Source organism: Haemaphysalis longicornis, unplaced genomic scaffold (assembly GCF_048455015.1).
Source record: "Haemaphysalis longicornis isolate Haplotype H1 unplaced genomic scaffold, Haemaphysalis longicornis Haplotype H1 scaffold_7, whole genome shotgun sequence".
In the NCBI taxonomy this organism is placed as follows: domain Eukaryota; kingdom Metazoa; phylum Arthropoda; class Arachnida; order Ixodida; family Ixodidae; genus Haemaphysalis; species Haemaphysalis longicornis.
Genome location: NW_027526422.1, coordinates 194682041 through 194696787, shown reverse-complemented (window position 1 = coordinate 194696787; position 14747 = coordinate 194682041). Strand labels below are relative to the sequence as shown.

General features: G+C 49.5%; 1 protein-coding gene across 1 annotated transcript; it reads left to right on the top strand.

Moving 5' to 3' along the window:
- Positions 1-1992: 1992 nt before the first annotated feature.
- On the top strand, positions 1993-11309 carry LOC144145673 (uncharacterized). The gene is made up of 4 exons (XM_077677337.1): positions 1993-2255; positions 7081-7224; positions 7327-7436; positions 10271-11309. Exons 1-4 carry the CDS (start codon positions 2060-2062, stop codon positions 10520-10522), a joined length of 702 nt encoding a protein of 233 aa, XP_077533463.1. The 5' UTR covers positions 1993-2059; the 3' UTR covers positions 10523-11309.
- The last annotated feature ends 3438 nt before the right edge of the window (positions 11310-14747 follow it).

Here is a 14747-nt window from a genome sequence, read left to right as displayed (position 1 = left end):
ACACCGCCCACTATTTCTTCTTTTGTCAGTAATTTCTGTGGACCCACCACACCCCACATATCCCACGTCGTTTGACGTCATCCGCACTGTTCGAGAACTCGCTCCAGCTCACCTTGCATTCGCAGTTTTCTCAGCTGGCGCCGCACTCGGTCTCGCTAGTGCAGGACATGATGACATGCAAATCCGAAACCGGGGAGAGTATTTAAAACCACACCGCCCCGCAAACTTATTCATAGCTTGGGTGGTGTGGTGGTCGCGAACATCCCCTGTCGTTCTCCCCCACAGTTTTCGCGAGGGCTTCGTTCCTCATAATGATGAATCCTGTCCTGTGGCAAGGGCCACCGGTTGTGTTGTGTTCGTGGGCGACGTACAATATTTTCTAGTTGAAACCTCCACAAAGACGGCGCTCTCGGGGTACTGGCGACACGTGAACCGAATAACATCTAACCGACATGCGCGCACCGGGACGCGCTTAATTCTGCAGGCCTTCTTTATCCGAGATGATTGCACGTTTCACCGAGAAGGGGCACATCTCTCCCAAAGGACATTCATCGAGAAACGCGCTGTTCACACTAGTGCATTGTGTGTACGAGCAAAGCCTCCGACGTATTGTAAAACTCAGAGTTTCTACAGCGAAGCTTGTAAACTCTCGGTGGTCCAAAAATTTCATGTGGTAAACTTAACATCAAAGCAAGACCCAGCAGTTCTCGCTCAAAACCACGAGCGCATGCGCGAGGCTAATCAGGCGTGCAGCATAGAGCTCAGTATTCCTGGAAAGAAAAAAACCGCAAAAGAAGCATTGAACGGCATGATGGAGAGATAAGGCACCGGTAGACAATGGAATCGCCCCCCCCCCCAAGTGTCCTGGTAAAGATTAGATTGGCAGCTGCTCTCCAAATGGGAGGTGGGGTGACGTCATTAGAGGGATAGCGCATGAGTCAGGCTAGTCTGGGCCCAGCATTTGTCGCCAGACAAGCCGAGGGCAAGTGAAAAGCCCGCTGAGACAACGAGGAACGTTTCATACCCTCCCCCATCAGTAGCATGTGTAGGGGTTTACACCAGCTGCGCTGGACATCCACTTTTGGCAGGGCGAGATGACTTCCATTTTGTTATAGAGGGTTCAAAGAATGCACAGTTTACAAATTGCCTAGCTGTAATAGTTGAAAGGCAGGCTTGCTTTTAATATTTACCACTAAAATTTGTCCTCGGCGGATTTTTCTTTCGAGCTACAACCCCAGTTTCTTGTTTCTTATAACGGTCGATTCATACAACGCGATCAATCAGCCTCCCTTTCAAAGAGGAACTAAAAAACCCGCCCTCATCTTCCCACGGGGGGAACTCGAGTAAATGCATCGCAGAGTGGTGGAGGTATGGCGTGAATGTTGCGTAATTCGGTATGGTTTGGGAATGCTAATTGTTATTTCGTCTTTATTATTCTTATTTATTGAATGAAGGAGAAGCGAAGGCAAGGAGTGTAAAGTTAAAGTCTGTCTTTATTGCTTGGTGCCGTCAAGCAAAGCGTCAAGTCAAGCGAAAGCCAAGCAAAGACGCCCTTGACTGAATTCCGAACGCGCGCTCCGCCGCTTATATACACACCGCCCGCGTTCGAGGGAGAGGAGTACGGGGGAGAGACGCGCATGCTCACACTTCCGTACACAAGCGCGCGAACTTTCCACGCACCCACCACGCCGTTATCACGTGTACACGCCCTGCCGCCGTTACTGTTGAGAGGGACGCAGCGCACGGGTAGCTACGACGCATGCGCGCACAGACGCGCTCCCCCCGCACCGCCGTAGCTGTTGTTGAGAGTGACGGAGCGCACGGGGTACACGCGCTCCTCCCGCACTGCCGCACCTGTTGTTGAGAGCGAGGAGGGTACGGGGGAGAGACGCGCACCTGCGGCTCGACGCGACGCGCATGCGCAGTGAGCGTGTGGACGGCGCCGACAACATTGACGAGTGACATCGCGAGCTTAAGAAATGCTCCGCATTTAAAAGCAGGGTTCCCAGGAAAGTAGAGCCACCATTTCAATTCCCAATGGCTTAATTCTTCACATGGCATGGTTCCCGGGTCGCAGGTGGAGACCAAATACAGCGTCGCCTCGGAACAGGACCGCTGCGGAAAGCTGCGAGAGGACCAGCACGTGTTTTTCCACACGTCGCAATCGGTAACGCTGAAGCTGCACACGCCAACGCCGCTGTCGTCCTTCTTCGAGGGTTACACGTTAGCCGCCATCGTGACCTCGTTCTCTCAAGGTGAGCATCAACTACCCCAAGTATTCGGGCTGTACAGAGAAAAGTGGTGGATGTTTACCTGTAAACGCATGCACAAGAACCGCAGCATGAACAAAATTAATATTGTTTCAGGTGTGCGTATAATATAAAAAGGATTTTGTGGAAATAATAATGAAATCTTAGTTAATATAATAATTACAATGAATATTATTATCACAAGTAATTGCGGAACTAGTTCAAGGTTAAGGCGCAAGAAAACGTTACGAACGAGCCAGCACCAAACCGCAAATAAATGAGACACCAGGAAAGCAAGAAAAATTTCCCCGCATTTCCCCGAGGGGAAGAATGTGAAAGTGCGAATGCACGAGTTGAATTTGCGCGGTTCGGTAATGTTCGCGAAAGAGAGATCACACACACACACACAACTACAAAGAAAGAAAGATGCATTTATTCACAGACACCTATTTGTGTTGTCGTTGTACTTGATTGCTAGAGCGGATCTCAGCTTTGAAATTTCGTGTCAGTACTCCTTTAAAGGAGCACTGACACCAATTTTCGGCGTTAATATTATTGCACAGTTCGCTTCCTTCACTCAACAGAATACCGTGGCTAAATATGAGCGGCCTGCGACGCGAAGAACATAGTTCAATTGGATCGCATTTATCGCGCCGACGGAGCAGCGCGCGGAGCGGAACTCAGCAAATGGACATCAGCGTGACATCACTCCAGGAGAGGAAAAAGAAGTGACGTGACAGCGCTCGTCAAAAACTCGTGACGTCAATTCACGCGCGCAGCCCCACGAGCGGCGAGCAGGCGCAACACCCTCTCAAGCGGGCGCCGGTGACGTCCGCACAAAGCGGTGAGGTCAAACCGGGAGGCTGTCATATGCGCCGTTCGGGATGAAAGCGCGGGAATTTGAAACAAACGATTTTCCGGCCGTTCAATGTAATTAACTATCGCGCGCTGAAGTATTTGAAGGGCTGTTTCAGGGTCGCCAGGCCATTAAGCGTCGATAAAAGCAATAAAAGTGTACCATAAAATTTTCGTGTCAGTGCTCCTTTAAGCAGGTGCATTAGCCCTTCTCACGCCCGATTCTTGGCCAATCCCCCACGTGGGTATGTGCCATGTCAGCGGCCAGGCAGCGCGCGCCCATTTCCCCCCGTTGCCAAGGAAGACGAGGAGATTCCTGGCCAATCCCCCACGTGGGTATGTGCCATGTCAGCGGCCAGGCAGCGCGCGCCCATCTCCCCCCGTTGCCAAGGAAGACGAGGAGATTCCTGGCCAATCCCCCACGTGGGTATGTGCCATGTCAGCGGCCAGGCAGCGCGCGCCCATCTCCCCCCCGTTGCCAAGGAAGACGAGGAGCGCGCGCACCCGCAGCTGTTGCTATGTGGGCGGACGGCGGTCGCCGGAATTCAGGGTAGCTTATAAAGTGCATTCGCACTTAAAACAATTACCGCTAGAGCTGCAGTGCACGAGCCCGCCACCCTGTGCCGCCCAGCAAACTTTTTGTGACGACGAAAGCCCAGCCCACACATAACTGTGGGTGCATTTTTCAAGCGTGATGACGGAACGCACACGAAGGAAACGCGTGCGTTTTTTAGCCGATCGTGTTTTTCCCAAGTCCTTCAAGTCGCATGTTACGCTTGTTATTCAGAAAATACGAGAATAGCATGAAGAAATATGAGTTTTCATCTTGAAGGCGGCTAGCGTGATCGCGCCGGCTTCGGCGCCGTTTTCAATGTGCGATTTCTCGCCCCCTGGTGCCGACATAAGTGAACTACCAAAACCAATAAGGTCTCGGAAGCGTTCGCAGCGACTACCCAGGGCTGTGAAACCAAAACCGAAGCAGGGTCCACTTAATGAACGACTTTCTTTACCCACAATTTTGTGTGGGCTGGGCCGTAAAGGGTTTTAAGCATTAAAGGGGTTGTTCTATCAATGCTGCCGCATTTACTACAGTTACACGAAAACAGCTTTGTGAAGCTTCCATTTATTGTACGCACAAGAACTGTAGTGTGGGTACACGTCGGCGACCCAAATATGCTGGAGGGGCACACAAGACAATCGTCTTTCTATGATATTTAGAACGCGATGACAACAGGAAGCAGATACGCGGTCGAATTTTTGTCTGTAGCTAGGCACACACCTTATTCTAACATGAATAGACTGGACGGGGTCTCCTCCTCGCGAGACTTCGGCATTACCAACTGTGCTGCCGGTTACCGTTACCTAGAGAGAAACACTCTGCTTTCAGGTTGTGCACTTGTCACATCAACAAAGTTTGAACGAGGGCCTAAATGGAACATTAAAGGGGCTTGCTTTCACCGATAATTGCAAAGAAACTGTGAATGTCAATACATTTTCATGTATTGGCAGGCATTCTCAGATAATAAATGGCAGCCTACCATTATCCGAGAAGAAGAAAGTGTATGAAAGCTGCATCTTACCGGTACTCACCAACGGAGCAGAAACTTAGAGGCTTACTAACAGGGTTCAACTTAAATTGAGGGCGACTCAGGGAGCAATGGAACGGAAGATGATAGGTGTAACATTAAGGGACAAGAAGAGAGCCGAGTGTGTCAGGGAACAAACGCGGGCTAAGGACATATTAACAGAAATTAAGAAGAAGAAATGAACGTGGGCAGGGCATGTAATGCGAAGGCAAGATAACTGTTGGTAATTAAGGGTAACAGAGTGGATCCCTAGAAACGGCAAGCCTTGCAGGGGGCGGCAGAAAGTTGGATGGGCAGATAGAAGTTTGCGGGAATAAAATGGTCACAGTTAGAACAGGACCGGGGTAGTTGGAGATTAATGGGAGAGGCCTTTGCCCTGCAGTGGGCGTAGATAGACTGGTGACTGTAACATTTTCATCCGTGATTTAGGTAAACAAAAATTTCCAGTCAACAAATACTTCTCCCCACACGAACATTCGAAGCCCTCCTCTATGATTGTCACTTGAATGTTTACTGCCGCAGTGGTTGCCTGGATTTTACCAAGATCGCGGCCGGCTGCGTTCTTTAAAGCTAAAATGGCCTCCGGTACCATCAGAAATATACTGTAGAAAAGTGACAAGTGGGCTAGTTGGTATTGAATTTGGAACATCTTAATGGTAGCGCACTTACACACGGACACTAGGAAAAAAGACGACAAATCGCAGCGCTGGCTCACAACCGTTTTTTGTAACAATAGACACCCATTTAAATACTCCAACCCAAACCCATGTTACCATACAACATACATACGTCACCATCCATCGTGTTATTTCCAAAACATGACAGGCACGAGCAAACTGTGTGGATGGGGGCGCGTGTTTTACATTTACGCTAGAGAGCAATTTAAAAATGCAAACTCACTTTAATGTAATGTAATCGACGGGACACTAAAGCACCGCACCTCTTTTTTTCTTATATGCCTCGTAATATCGCGTGTCAATTTGTCATTGTGCACCGATAGCATCACTGTTTCCTGGGACCCAGGCTAGAATTTGCACTCTGAAACGTGCTGAGCCACGTGCGAGTAGGTGTATTAATGTTAACATAGACGGTCGTTAGCAGGATACGCCTACTCGCACGTGGCTCAGCACCTCTAGAGTGTAAATGCGAGCTTGCGTTCAAGGAAACAGTGATACTACTTGTGCCCAAGGATAAATTGAAAGGCGAGATTATCGAGGTATAAAATATGAAAAAAGACCTGTGGTGCTTTAGTTTGCCTTCTATGTATTTAAATAAAATAGAGTTTAAATTTTTAAATCGCTGTTTTGCTTAAATATAAAACACGCGCCTTCATCCACACATTTAGTGTCTGTCACGTTTCGGAGATAACATGATGGATTGTGACGTATGTACGATTTGTGGTCACAAGAGTTTAGGTTGTAGTATTTAAATCTGTGTCTGTTCTACTGAAAAGGCGGTTGTGAGTCAGCCCTGTGGTTTGTCGTCTCTTTTCTTAGTGTCCGTGCGAAAGAGCGCTATAATCAGGTGTTCAAAACCATCAGAAATGCTGACAAAGCGTGAGGTTGCAGAACATACGGGGCGTCAGTTTGGGAGTAAGTTAAGGAACGTTCCACGGTCTCCCTCAGGGTCTGGCTCGCACTATTGGCACGTGCCATCTATTACCATGGTATATGTAATAGAATTCGAGCACGCTCGCATGATTTCTACCATTATCAATCGCTCGTCAGCTCGCGTGCTGGGCCATTGGCACGAACAAGATTCGACCGGGTTACTGAAGCAGCGGATGTGCACATTGGCCAGCTTGCCTGATAATTAGGTTCCACTATGGATCTTCCGCTCACCATAATCGCCTACCCTCAAATGCGTGTAATGGCTTCCGCGTGGGGGAATTCACCCGTCTAGATTGAGCATATGCCGCCATGGTCTCATCTCAGGCTCGCCCTGCAGAGAAAAGATTACATCCCGCCATGCGTGTTCACAAAGATTGACTGCAAAGACTTCCTGAACATTGGCGTCTCTAAGACTTATGCATTCTAACACCTTTGCGGGCGCCTGACTCTCGTTCACAAGGGTCAAGTAACAAGGCACTAAAGAGCCCTATTTCGTCTATGTATATATATAGTCATCATGCATGCTACTTCAAGTAACCGTCCTCCTATGGTCCACCCCGGTTGGTGTGTCCGCAATAAATGCAAGATCTGGAAAACGCTGGTCTTAAACCCTCCTGTTTAAGAAGTGGTTCCAGATAACAATGTACGCATAACAACATGATTTTATTTTAAAAATTATCCCGATACTAAAGTATTGCAATCGATCATCAGAAGACAGTTTAGGTGTTTCTGGTAGCTAAGCTAGGGAGTGTAAGCATCGTTCGTTGCCTGTTCTCGTAGTGTCTCGGAGTGAAGGCAAGTGTGGGCCCCAGCAGTTCCAGTGCGCCTCCGGGGGTCGCTGCATCTACAAGGAATACGTATGCGACAACGTTAACAACTGCGGCGACAACAGCGACGAGGCGAATCTCGGAAACTCCATGTGCCGTGAGTGTTGTGTGCCGTAACCTGGGACGACAGCCCCACTGTGTCACGAATATAATGGGATAACCCGCCACGCATTATATGCTGCCGCTATTCTCTCCACAGTTATGCCGCTGAGCTCCCTAATCCTGATTAGCATGGGGGCCACACAATTCGCCGTCACCTGGATCCTGGTCCTCTGTTGCTGCATCAAAAGTGCTCTCAAGCACAAGAAGGTGAGCTACCATGAGCTCTTACACTGAAAGGACAGATAGCGGTACCCAAATTATTAACACTTGAATTTTTTTCATTTCTGCCGGCAAACACACATTTCTCGGTATGCACGTTCGTCGTGAAAAGTTTTCATCGCGATGTAGTCATTACTTCAAATCCGCATCGCCGTCAAAATCATTGTCTTCGTGGGTCAGCCATTAGGCACAAACAGGTCAAATCATCATCGTCATCATGAGCAGTAGCGAAAGTGTCTTTCGTGTTCACTGCAGGACGACGGCATTTACTACGAACATCAAGCAGGCGCTTTGCTCCTCTGTACCAATGCAATCCGCGCCAAAAATTCTCAACTGCCGAATTTTTACCTGATGAATCCTTTTCCTTAAAGTCTCATAGGAGTGGAATTGTCGTAGGATTAGCGATAAATGCGAGTGATACTAAAGTAAGGTAAACAGACACCAAGAAACGTTGGTCTAAGCAATGAAACATAAGATTTGGTGAGTGAAAATACCCACTTCTCTGAAAGTTGAGAGGCTCATTCTAAACAACGGGAAAGAAAAACTATGTTGAGAATTCACATTGGCTAGGGAGCAGAAGCAAACATTGCCAAGTAATGAAGAGCATGCTAACCTGTGTCGAAGACAGGCTAAGGCTATAATTAATGCGTGCTTTGTGCGATGACTAATATTGAAAGACTAGGGAACGTATAGGCACATTAAGCAACTCGGGTAGGCCCAGCGTGTCAGGGAAAGAATAATTATAGTAGCAACGCTTGCCGATAGCAAATGAGCTGTTGCATTCGTAGCACAGTCAGGAGGATATAACCTATCTCGAATTGAGGGATGGAAGCGGGGTTAGGTCATAATCATGCAGTGAAGAGGACTGGCCACCGGTAGGACACCACGGTGGCGGGGTGGCCCTGCCTAGCGACGGGAAAAGACGTAGGAGAGCGCTGATAACACAATGTAGGGAAAAGAACGAATTGAGTTTGGAAAAAGCACTTGGACAGCGCAGGATAACTGTAGTTGGGAATTAGTGGAGTCGGACATTTATCAGGTGGGGGACATAATTTGATTATTATGATGACGATGACGACGATGGTGACAGTGATTATGATGATGATCAACATACTCATGATTCTTAGATCTATGTACGTACTCGGCAAGTGCATTCGCTCGTGCGTGCGTTTGCTTGTGCATGTATACAGCCATCACCTCTTACCACATTGTGTTCTTACTAGTTACTCTGATACAGTAATAAACAGGAAACGGTATTGCGTAAAGTTTCGCACTAATTTATGAAAGCGTGCATCCCGATAGGGAGCTGCTTCAGTGATAATTGTGTTAGATGAGTAGCGTTATTACGGATAACTTCACACTGGCGTCTTCACGCGCAGCCACTTGGTGACTTGCAACAATTTTGGAGAGTTTAAGGTTTTCCTACACCATCGTGGTGAAGCACAGCCTCGGCCAGATAAAATCTCATTACAAATTCATAATGTTATTCCTAGAAACAGAAATTGCGTTACTAGACCGCTTGCCTGTAGTGTGGAACAATGCATACATACCCAGAAGATTGAAAGCGGGCATTGTTATTCCAATTTAGAGAGAAAAAGCTCCAGGTATTTCTGCAAGCTAAGGAACTACAACACTAGCTGGATGTCCGTCAATTGTGTTTGAAAACATAAATAACCATAGATTAGCGCATTTCCGTATTCCAAAGAGGCTTTCAGATCTCCTCCACTCTGTCTGACGAATATAAAAATTCATGCTTGACGACCTTGTGCACCTGGAAACAAGTTCCAAATGCGTCTTTTTTTTTTCGCCATGTCACAGCACAAGCAACATTGTTCGAGTCAAATCTTAAGCTGTGTGTTTCATCATAGCCCTCTTTTTGCGGCTATGATAAAAACGATTAGCCCTATATGTGCATTGTTTGGAATCAAACTCACGAACACACATAAACCACTATCCGACGCCTACAGACCAATTCATGTCCCATAACACCCTTCGACACGGTAGATACCAGAGGCAATACTCCGCCAACCTAACTTCTGCGCTGTTGTTGGCCCCCTATGGCAGCTGGTATGGTAGTGCCAAGAACCCGATACCCTTAGCCCTAATCCCATCACTACCTACTAGCACTGGGTGGACCAGCTCACCAGCTCCAAGCCCTGGTACAAGCCCGGCGGCTGGAGTCGGCCAGGACGGTCAGCTGGCACAAAGGCATCTTGCACTAAAGACACCTCCCACTAGGTGCAGGCTCTCAGAACGTCCTCCTGCTTATGATTCCATGCAATATTTGTCTCTGCCGCCTGCAGGCGGTGTGAAAGCCAGTGATGATACTAAGGAATTTCTCAAAGGAGCAAAAACTTGCCACTATTGCAGTCATCATTTCCACGGGAATAAGATATTCTAGCATCTTACCAGCAGAACGCTTCTCGGCATACCTGGTTAAGATTAAAGTGTACGTGGGGCTATCGGACACTCCTTATTGCAGTGCCATTAGAAGTTATTACAATGTAGTTTTAAACGCTTTTCGGGTTCGTCATTTCGCGTGTACGTGCGTGTGTGCGTGCAAACGAGTGTGCGCTTTCGTGTGAGGGGCAGCCGTAAAAACAGCGCAACGGACACTATCCAAATAAATTCCTCTTGAAATACCAGAATATCACGTATGCATACACCCGTGAGCTCCACCATGCCTGGTATTTTGCGTTTCGCTTTAAACCTGTAGGTTTTGTCAGCTTACTCCTTCCGCAGATATAGCGTTGAAATCAGCCATGTGCCCCTCGCATGTTTCTCCTTTCACAACACTTTCCCATGACACCCCTTTGAAACAGGCCATTGGAGAAGATATCTGCGTGTCCAACGCACCCCCCGTCTTCCTGGAAAAGCATCGGGGAAGAGACGGTGCCCTCCAGGCCGAAGCCGAGAAGCCCGGAAGCTCGCACGGGAGCGCGCCTGGCTCTTCGCGCGCGGGCTCAGAAAAGCTCACCGACAGCCCCACGGGAAGCTACGCCCTGACCCGGGCCGCCGACGACCAGTATTCGCTGGGAGCGCACAGCACAGACCCAGGGGAAGACGTGCCGTGAACTCCCGTGGCCTAAGGGCATGGCTGAAATCATTGATGTCGGCCTATTGCGATATCAGTGAATTGAAAAATCCTGTTTTAACTTTGCTGCGAAAAGGATTCACGGCCGGTCGACACATACGTGTAATGAAACGCATTTTTGTGATGAAAACAAACTTTCTGGCACGATCCTGCAAAAAGAGCTTATTGTGTGTTTCAGTAAAGGTCGTTGTCCTTTCTATGTAACATAAGTATTTTCACATATTATCAATTTTCACAAATGCTGTAAGCAGTTGCACTACACGAAAAACTTCAAACAGGCGATACGACGCCCCTCGTAGTCGCTGTCTTTCGCAATCACTTTTACGCTGTTTACGTAAGAAAGAAAACCTTTTCACGAAAACGAAGCGTCAACCTTTTAACTGTAACCTTAAAGAACGCTACAAACGTTTTGCTTCAACTCTGTCGTCCCTCCTTGAATCTGCCAAGCAGCAATATTATGAACGTCAGCTGCAGTTGTGCGGCCATGACACCAAGAAAAAGTGGAAACTACTTAATAAATCTTTAAATAACGCTGATAAAAAGAAAGCCATTACTTCAATTATTTAGAATGATTCTTGTGTTGTGGAGCCAAAGGGCATTGCTAACGCCTTCAGCACTTATTTTGCAAATGTTATCCCTGGTTCACATTCTGATACATATTCGGCTGCGTTTCGCCACTCGGATAAATCCTTCTATGTTCCCCCTGCCTCTCCATAAGTAGTAGTAGTAGTAGTAGTAACTTTATTTGAGCTCGAGGCGTTTTCAGACGCCCGACGGAGCGGTTCCCAGGTCGCGGGAACCGTATTGGGCCAGCAGCTCCTGGCCCCTGGCCGTCAGCGCGAGCTGGGTCGGCAGGGCGGGGCTGGACCGCAAGGTCTCCCATCGCTCGTGAAGTGGGGTAGGGGGGTGGAGGGAGGGTGGGGGGGTATAGGGGCCTTGAGTTCAGTGCACTCCGCCAGTATGTGTGCGAGCGTGCCGCTGTTTGTTTTACAGAATGGGCAGCGGTCCCCCTCGTGTTCAGGGTAAAATGTATGCAACAGGACGGGGTGGGCTAGTGACCCCGCCTGGATGCGCCTGAGTACTGTCTGTTGCTCCCTGGTCAGGGTGCGGTGTGGCTCGGGGAGGGTACGCCGCTCGTCTTTGCATTCGTTCGTAATTTCTTTATATGTGAGTGCCGGAGTTGGGGTGTCCGTGTCCTCCCCTGCCCGGAGAGTCATCGCTCGGGCGTGGTAGTCAGCGATGACGTTGCCGGCTACCTTTGTATGGGCAGGCACCCATGTGAGCTCTATGGCTCGGCCCGGTGCCCTCTTTTTCGATAGTATTGTGGCTGCCTCTGAGGAGATCACCCCCTTTCTGAAACCGCTGTAGGCTCTCTTTGAGTCAGTGACCACCACCCCGACGCCCGGTTAACGAGCGCCAGGGCTATGGCCACTTCCTCCGCTGTCGTGGGCTCCTTAGTCTTTACCGCCGCGCTGTTGGTGAGTCGTTCTGCATCGGTGACCACCACCGCTGCGCGATTGCTTCCTTTCACAAGAGAGGCGTCTACGTAGAGCACTCCATTTTCTTGTTGTAGTTGCTGGGATACTGCTTTGGCTCGAGCCTGCCTCCAACCGTCGTCCTTGCCCGGGGCCATGTTCCGGGGTAGGGGCTTGGTCTTTAAGGTCCTCGTCCATTCTGTTGGTATGGTGGTCTTGATTGTTGCCTGTTCTTTGCGCCATCCTATCTTGTCCAGCACCGCGCGGCCGGGAATTGTCTGGCTCAGGCGGAGACGCTGGCTGGATAGGTGGGCCTCGATGAGCTCGTCAACCGTGTTATGTACGCCCATGGCTTGTAAGCGCTGGGTTGACGAGTATATCGGTAAGCCGAGGGCCTGCTTAGTGGCCTTTCGGATGATGGTGTCGAGTGTAGTCTTCTGGGTCTTGTTGAGATTGAGATACGGTGCCGAATATGTAAGTCTTGATATTATGAACGCTTCGTCCTCCTTCAGGCCTCTGTTCCGGGTGGTGACTCTTCGCAGCATCGCAAGGATCTTCTCAGCACTGTTCTTAATTTTATCGACGGCGGCGTGTGCCTTTCCGTTATCTTGTAGGGTAAGCCCGAGGATTCGGCATTTGTCCGTCGGCGTGATCTTGATGCCTTCGATTTGGATAGCGATGTCAGGCGGGAGCTGTTGGCGGGGTTTGCCGGGTTGGACCACGAGGAGCTCCGATTTCTGTGGCGCGCAGCTGAGTCCGTAGGTCCTCGCGTACTCGTGCACGGTCAGTGCCGCCGCTTGGAGGGTCTCCTCTATCCAACCATCGGAACCCGCTTGTTTCGTCCATATTGTAATATCGTCAGCGTAGAGCGCTTGACCGATCCCTTCAATTTGATCCAACAGGCGTGGGAGGGGTAGCAGAGCCAGGTTGAAAAGGAGTGGTGACAGGACTGCTCCCTGAGGGGTGCTTCGTTCCCCAAGTTCGATGGGTTCCGATCGCTCGTTGCCCACCGAGATTTGCGCCGTACGGGAGGATAGGAAATTCTTGATATATCCGAAAGTGCGTGTGCCGCATCTCGTGCCGTTGAGGTTCGTTAGAATGGTTGCGTGTGTAACGTTGTCGAAAGCCCCCTTTAGGTCTAGGGCCAGAATTGCCCTGGGGCTGTTTCTGGTAGCTTGCTTGATGACTAACTCGTGAAGTTGGAGCATCACATGTTGGGTGGATAGTTGTTTCCTAAATCCAAACATTGTCTTTGGCAGTTGCTAGGTGTTTTCAAGGTGCGCTTGGAGTCGACGGAGCACCATCCTCTCCATCACCTTGCCCACGCATGAGGTTAGCGAGATTGGCCTCATGTTCTCTATGGCTGGGGCTTTTCCGGGTTTAGGAATGAATCGCACTTCGGCTTCTGTCATTTTGGTGGGAGCTGCGAGCTCTCCCAAGCCTTATTTATATGTTTGAGGAGGGACTGCGCTGCCCTGCTACTCATGTTTGTAAGTAGTCTGTATGTAATAGCATCTTTGCCAGGGGCACTCTTCTTATTACTATCGCCAATTGCTGACCAGAGCTCCGAAAGCGAGAAGGGCCTGTCTAGGTCCTCATTATGGGGACCTGTGTATTCTTATGGGGCCGGGTGTTGCCCCCGCTCCGTCTGTAGATAGTGCTCTTTCAGCGCCTTGATCAGCCGGTCACCATCTCCGTTATATGTGTTTAATACTTTTGTCAACGAGCGGTGGCTTGCCGTCTTGCTGCCTGCGGGGTCGATGAGGTGCCGTAGCAGCTTCCATTTCTTTCCCACAGACAGCTGGCCTTGGAGGCCGTCGCATATCTGTAGCCCATTTTCTCTACTGAGTTTGGACACATGTTCTGATATGTCTGCGTTGAGCTTAGCTATGCGGCGGGCGAGCTTTTTATTCCGTCTCTGCCTCTTCCAGCGCTTGGTGAGTGAATGCCGCGCTGCCCACATGTGGGCAAACCTGCTGTCAACAAATGGTACCTTTGTTGTTGTCGCGATTTTCCGGGTGAACTGGTCGAGGATCCGCTTCTGCTTGTCAGCCCATTCCTTGTACGATAAGTGAGATGATGTCGTTTCTTCCGCGTCGTCCTCCGCTTGTTGTGTGCATGTACGCATCTTGTCCCAGTCTGTGATGTGGGCTGTTCCCAGCTTGGCTCGAAAGTCAGGACCTCGTACTGTGAGTGTAACAACGCGGTGATCAGAGCCCAGGTCCTCGTCTTAACATTTCCATGTGACGTCGAGTGAACCGCTGAGCCATGACAGTCCAAAAGGGTCATGGTTTGGGCCTGTTGGTGATGCATAATGGAAACTGAAAGCGCAAAATAGACACGGACAAAGAAAGGGGACAACAGGACGAGCGGTAGTTAGCGCTCGTCCTGTTGTCCCCTTTCTTTGTCCGTGTCTATTTTGCGCTTTCAGTTTCCATTATGAGCCATGACAGGTCCGGTGTGGTGTATCTAGATGCGCTGTTCCCTCTTCGTGTTAGTACTCCAGGTTCGTTGAGTAGCGTTCTATAAGGCCTTTCCTTTCTTTGATTGAAACCTGTATCCCCATAGTGTGTGTGGTGCGTTGAAATCCCCCAGGATCAGAAGTGATCTGGTCCTGGCCAACCTCTTCGCATCCAACACAACTCGAAGATACCAGGGTACGTTACGTACAACGACCCCACCAAAATGGGGACGGCGATTCTTGTGGAAAATCGCATAGCAGCAACACAG

Bases quoted from the DNA above. Each gene is read 5' to 3' on its own strand.
- LOC144145673 (XM_077677337.1), top strand. From the start codon at position 2,060: ATGGTTCCCGGGTCGCAGGTGGAGACCAAATACAGCGTCGCCTCGGAA. The intron at 7,225-7,326 runs GTGAGTGTTGTG...TTCTCTCCACAG, and splicing joins TCTCGGAAACTCCATGTGCC to TTATGCCGCTGAGCTCCCTA. The intron at 7,437-10,270 runs GTGAGCTACCAT...CCTTTGAAACAG, and splicing joins GTGCTCTCAAGCACAAGAAG to GCCATTGGAGAAGATATCTG.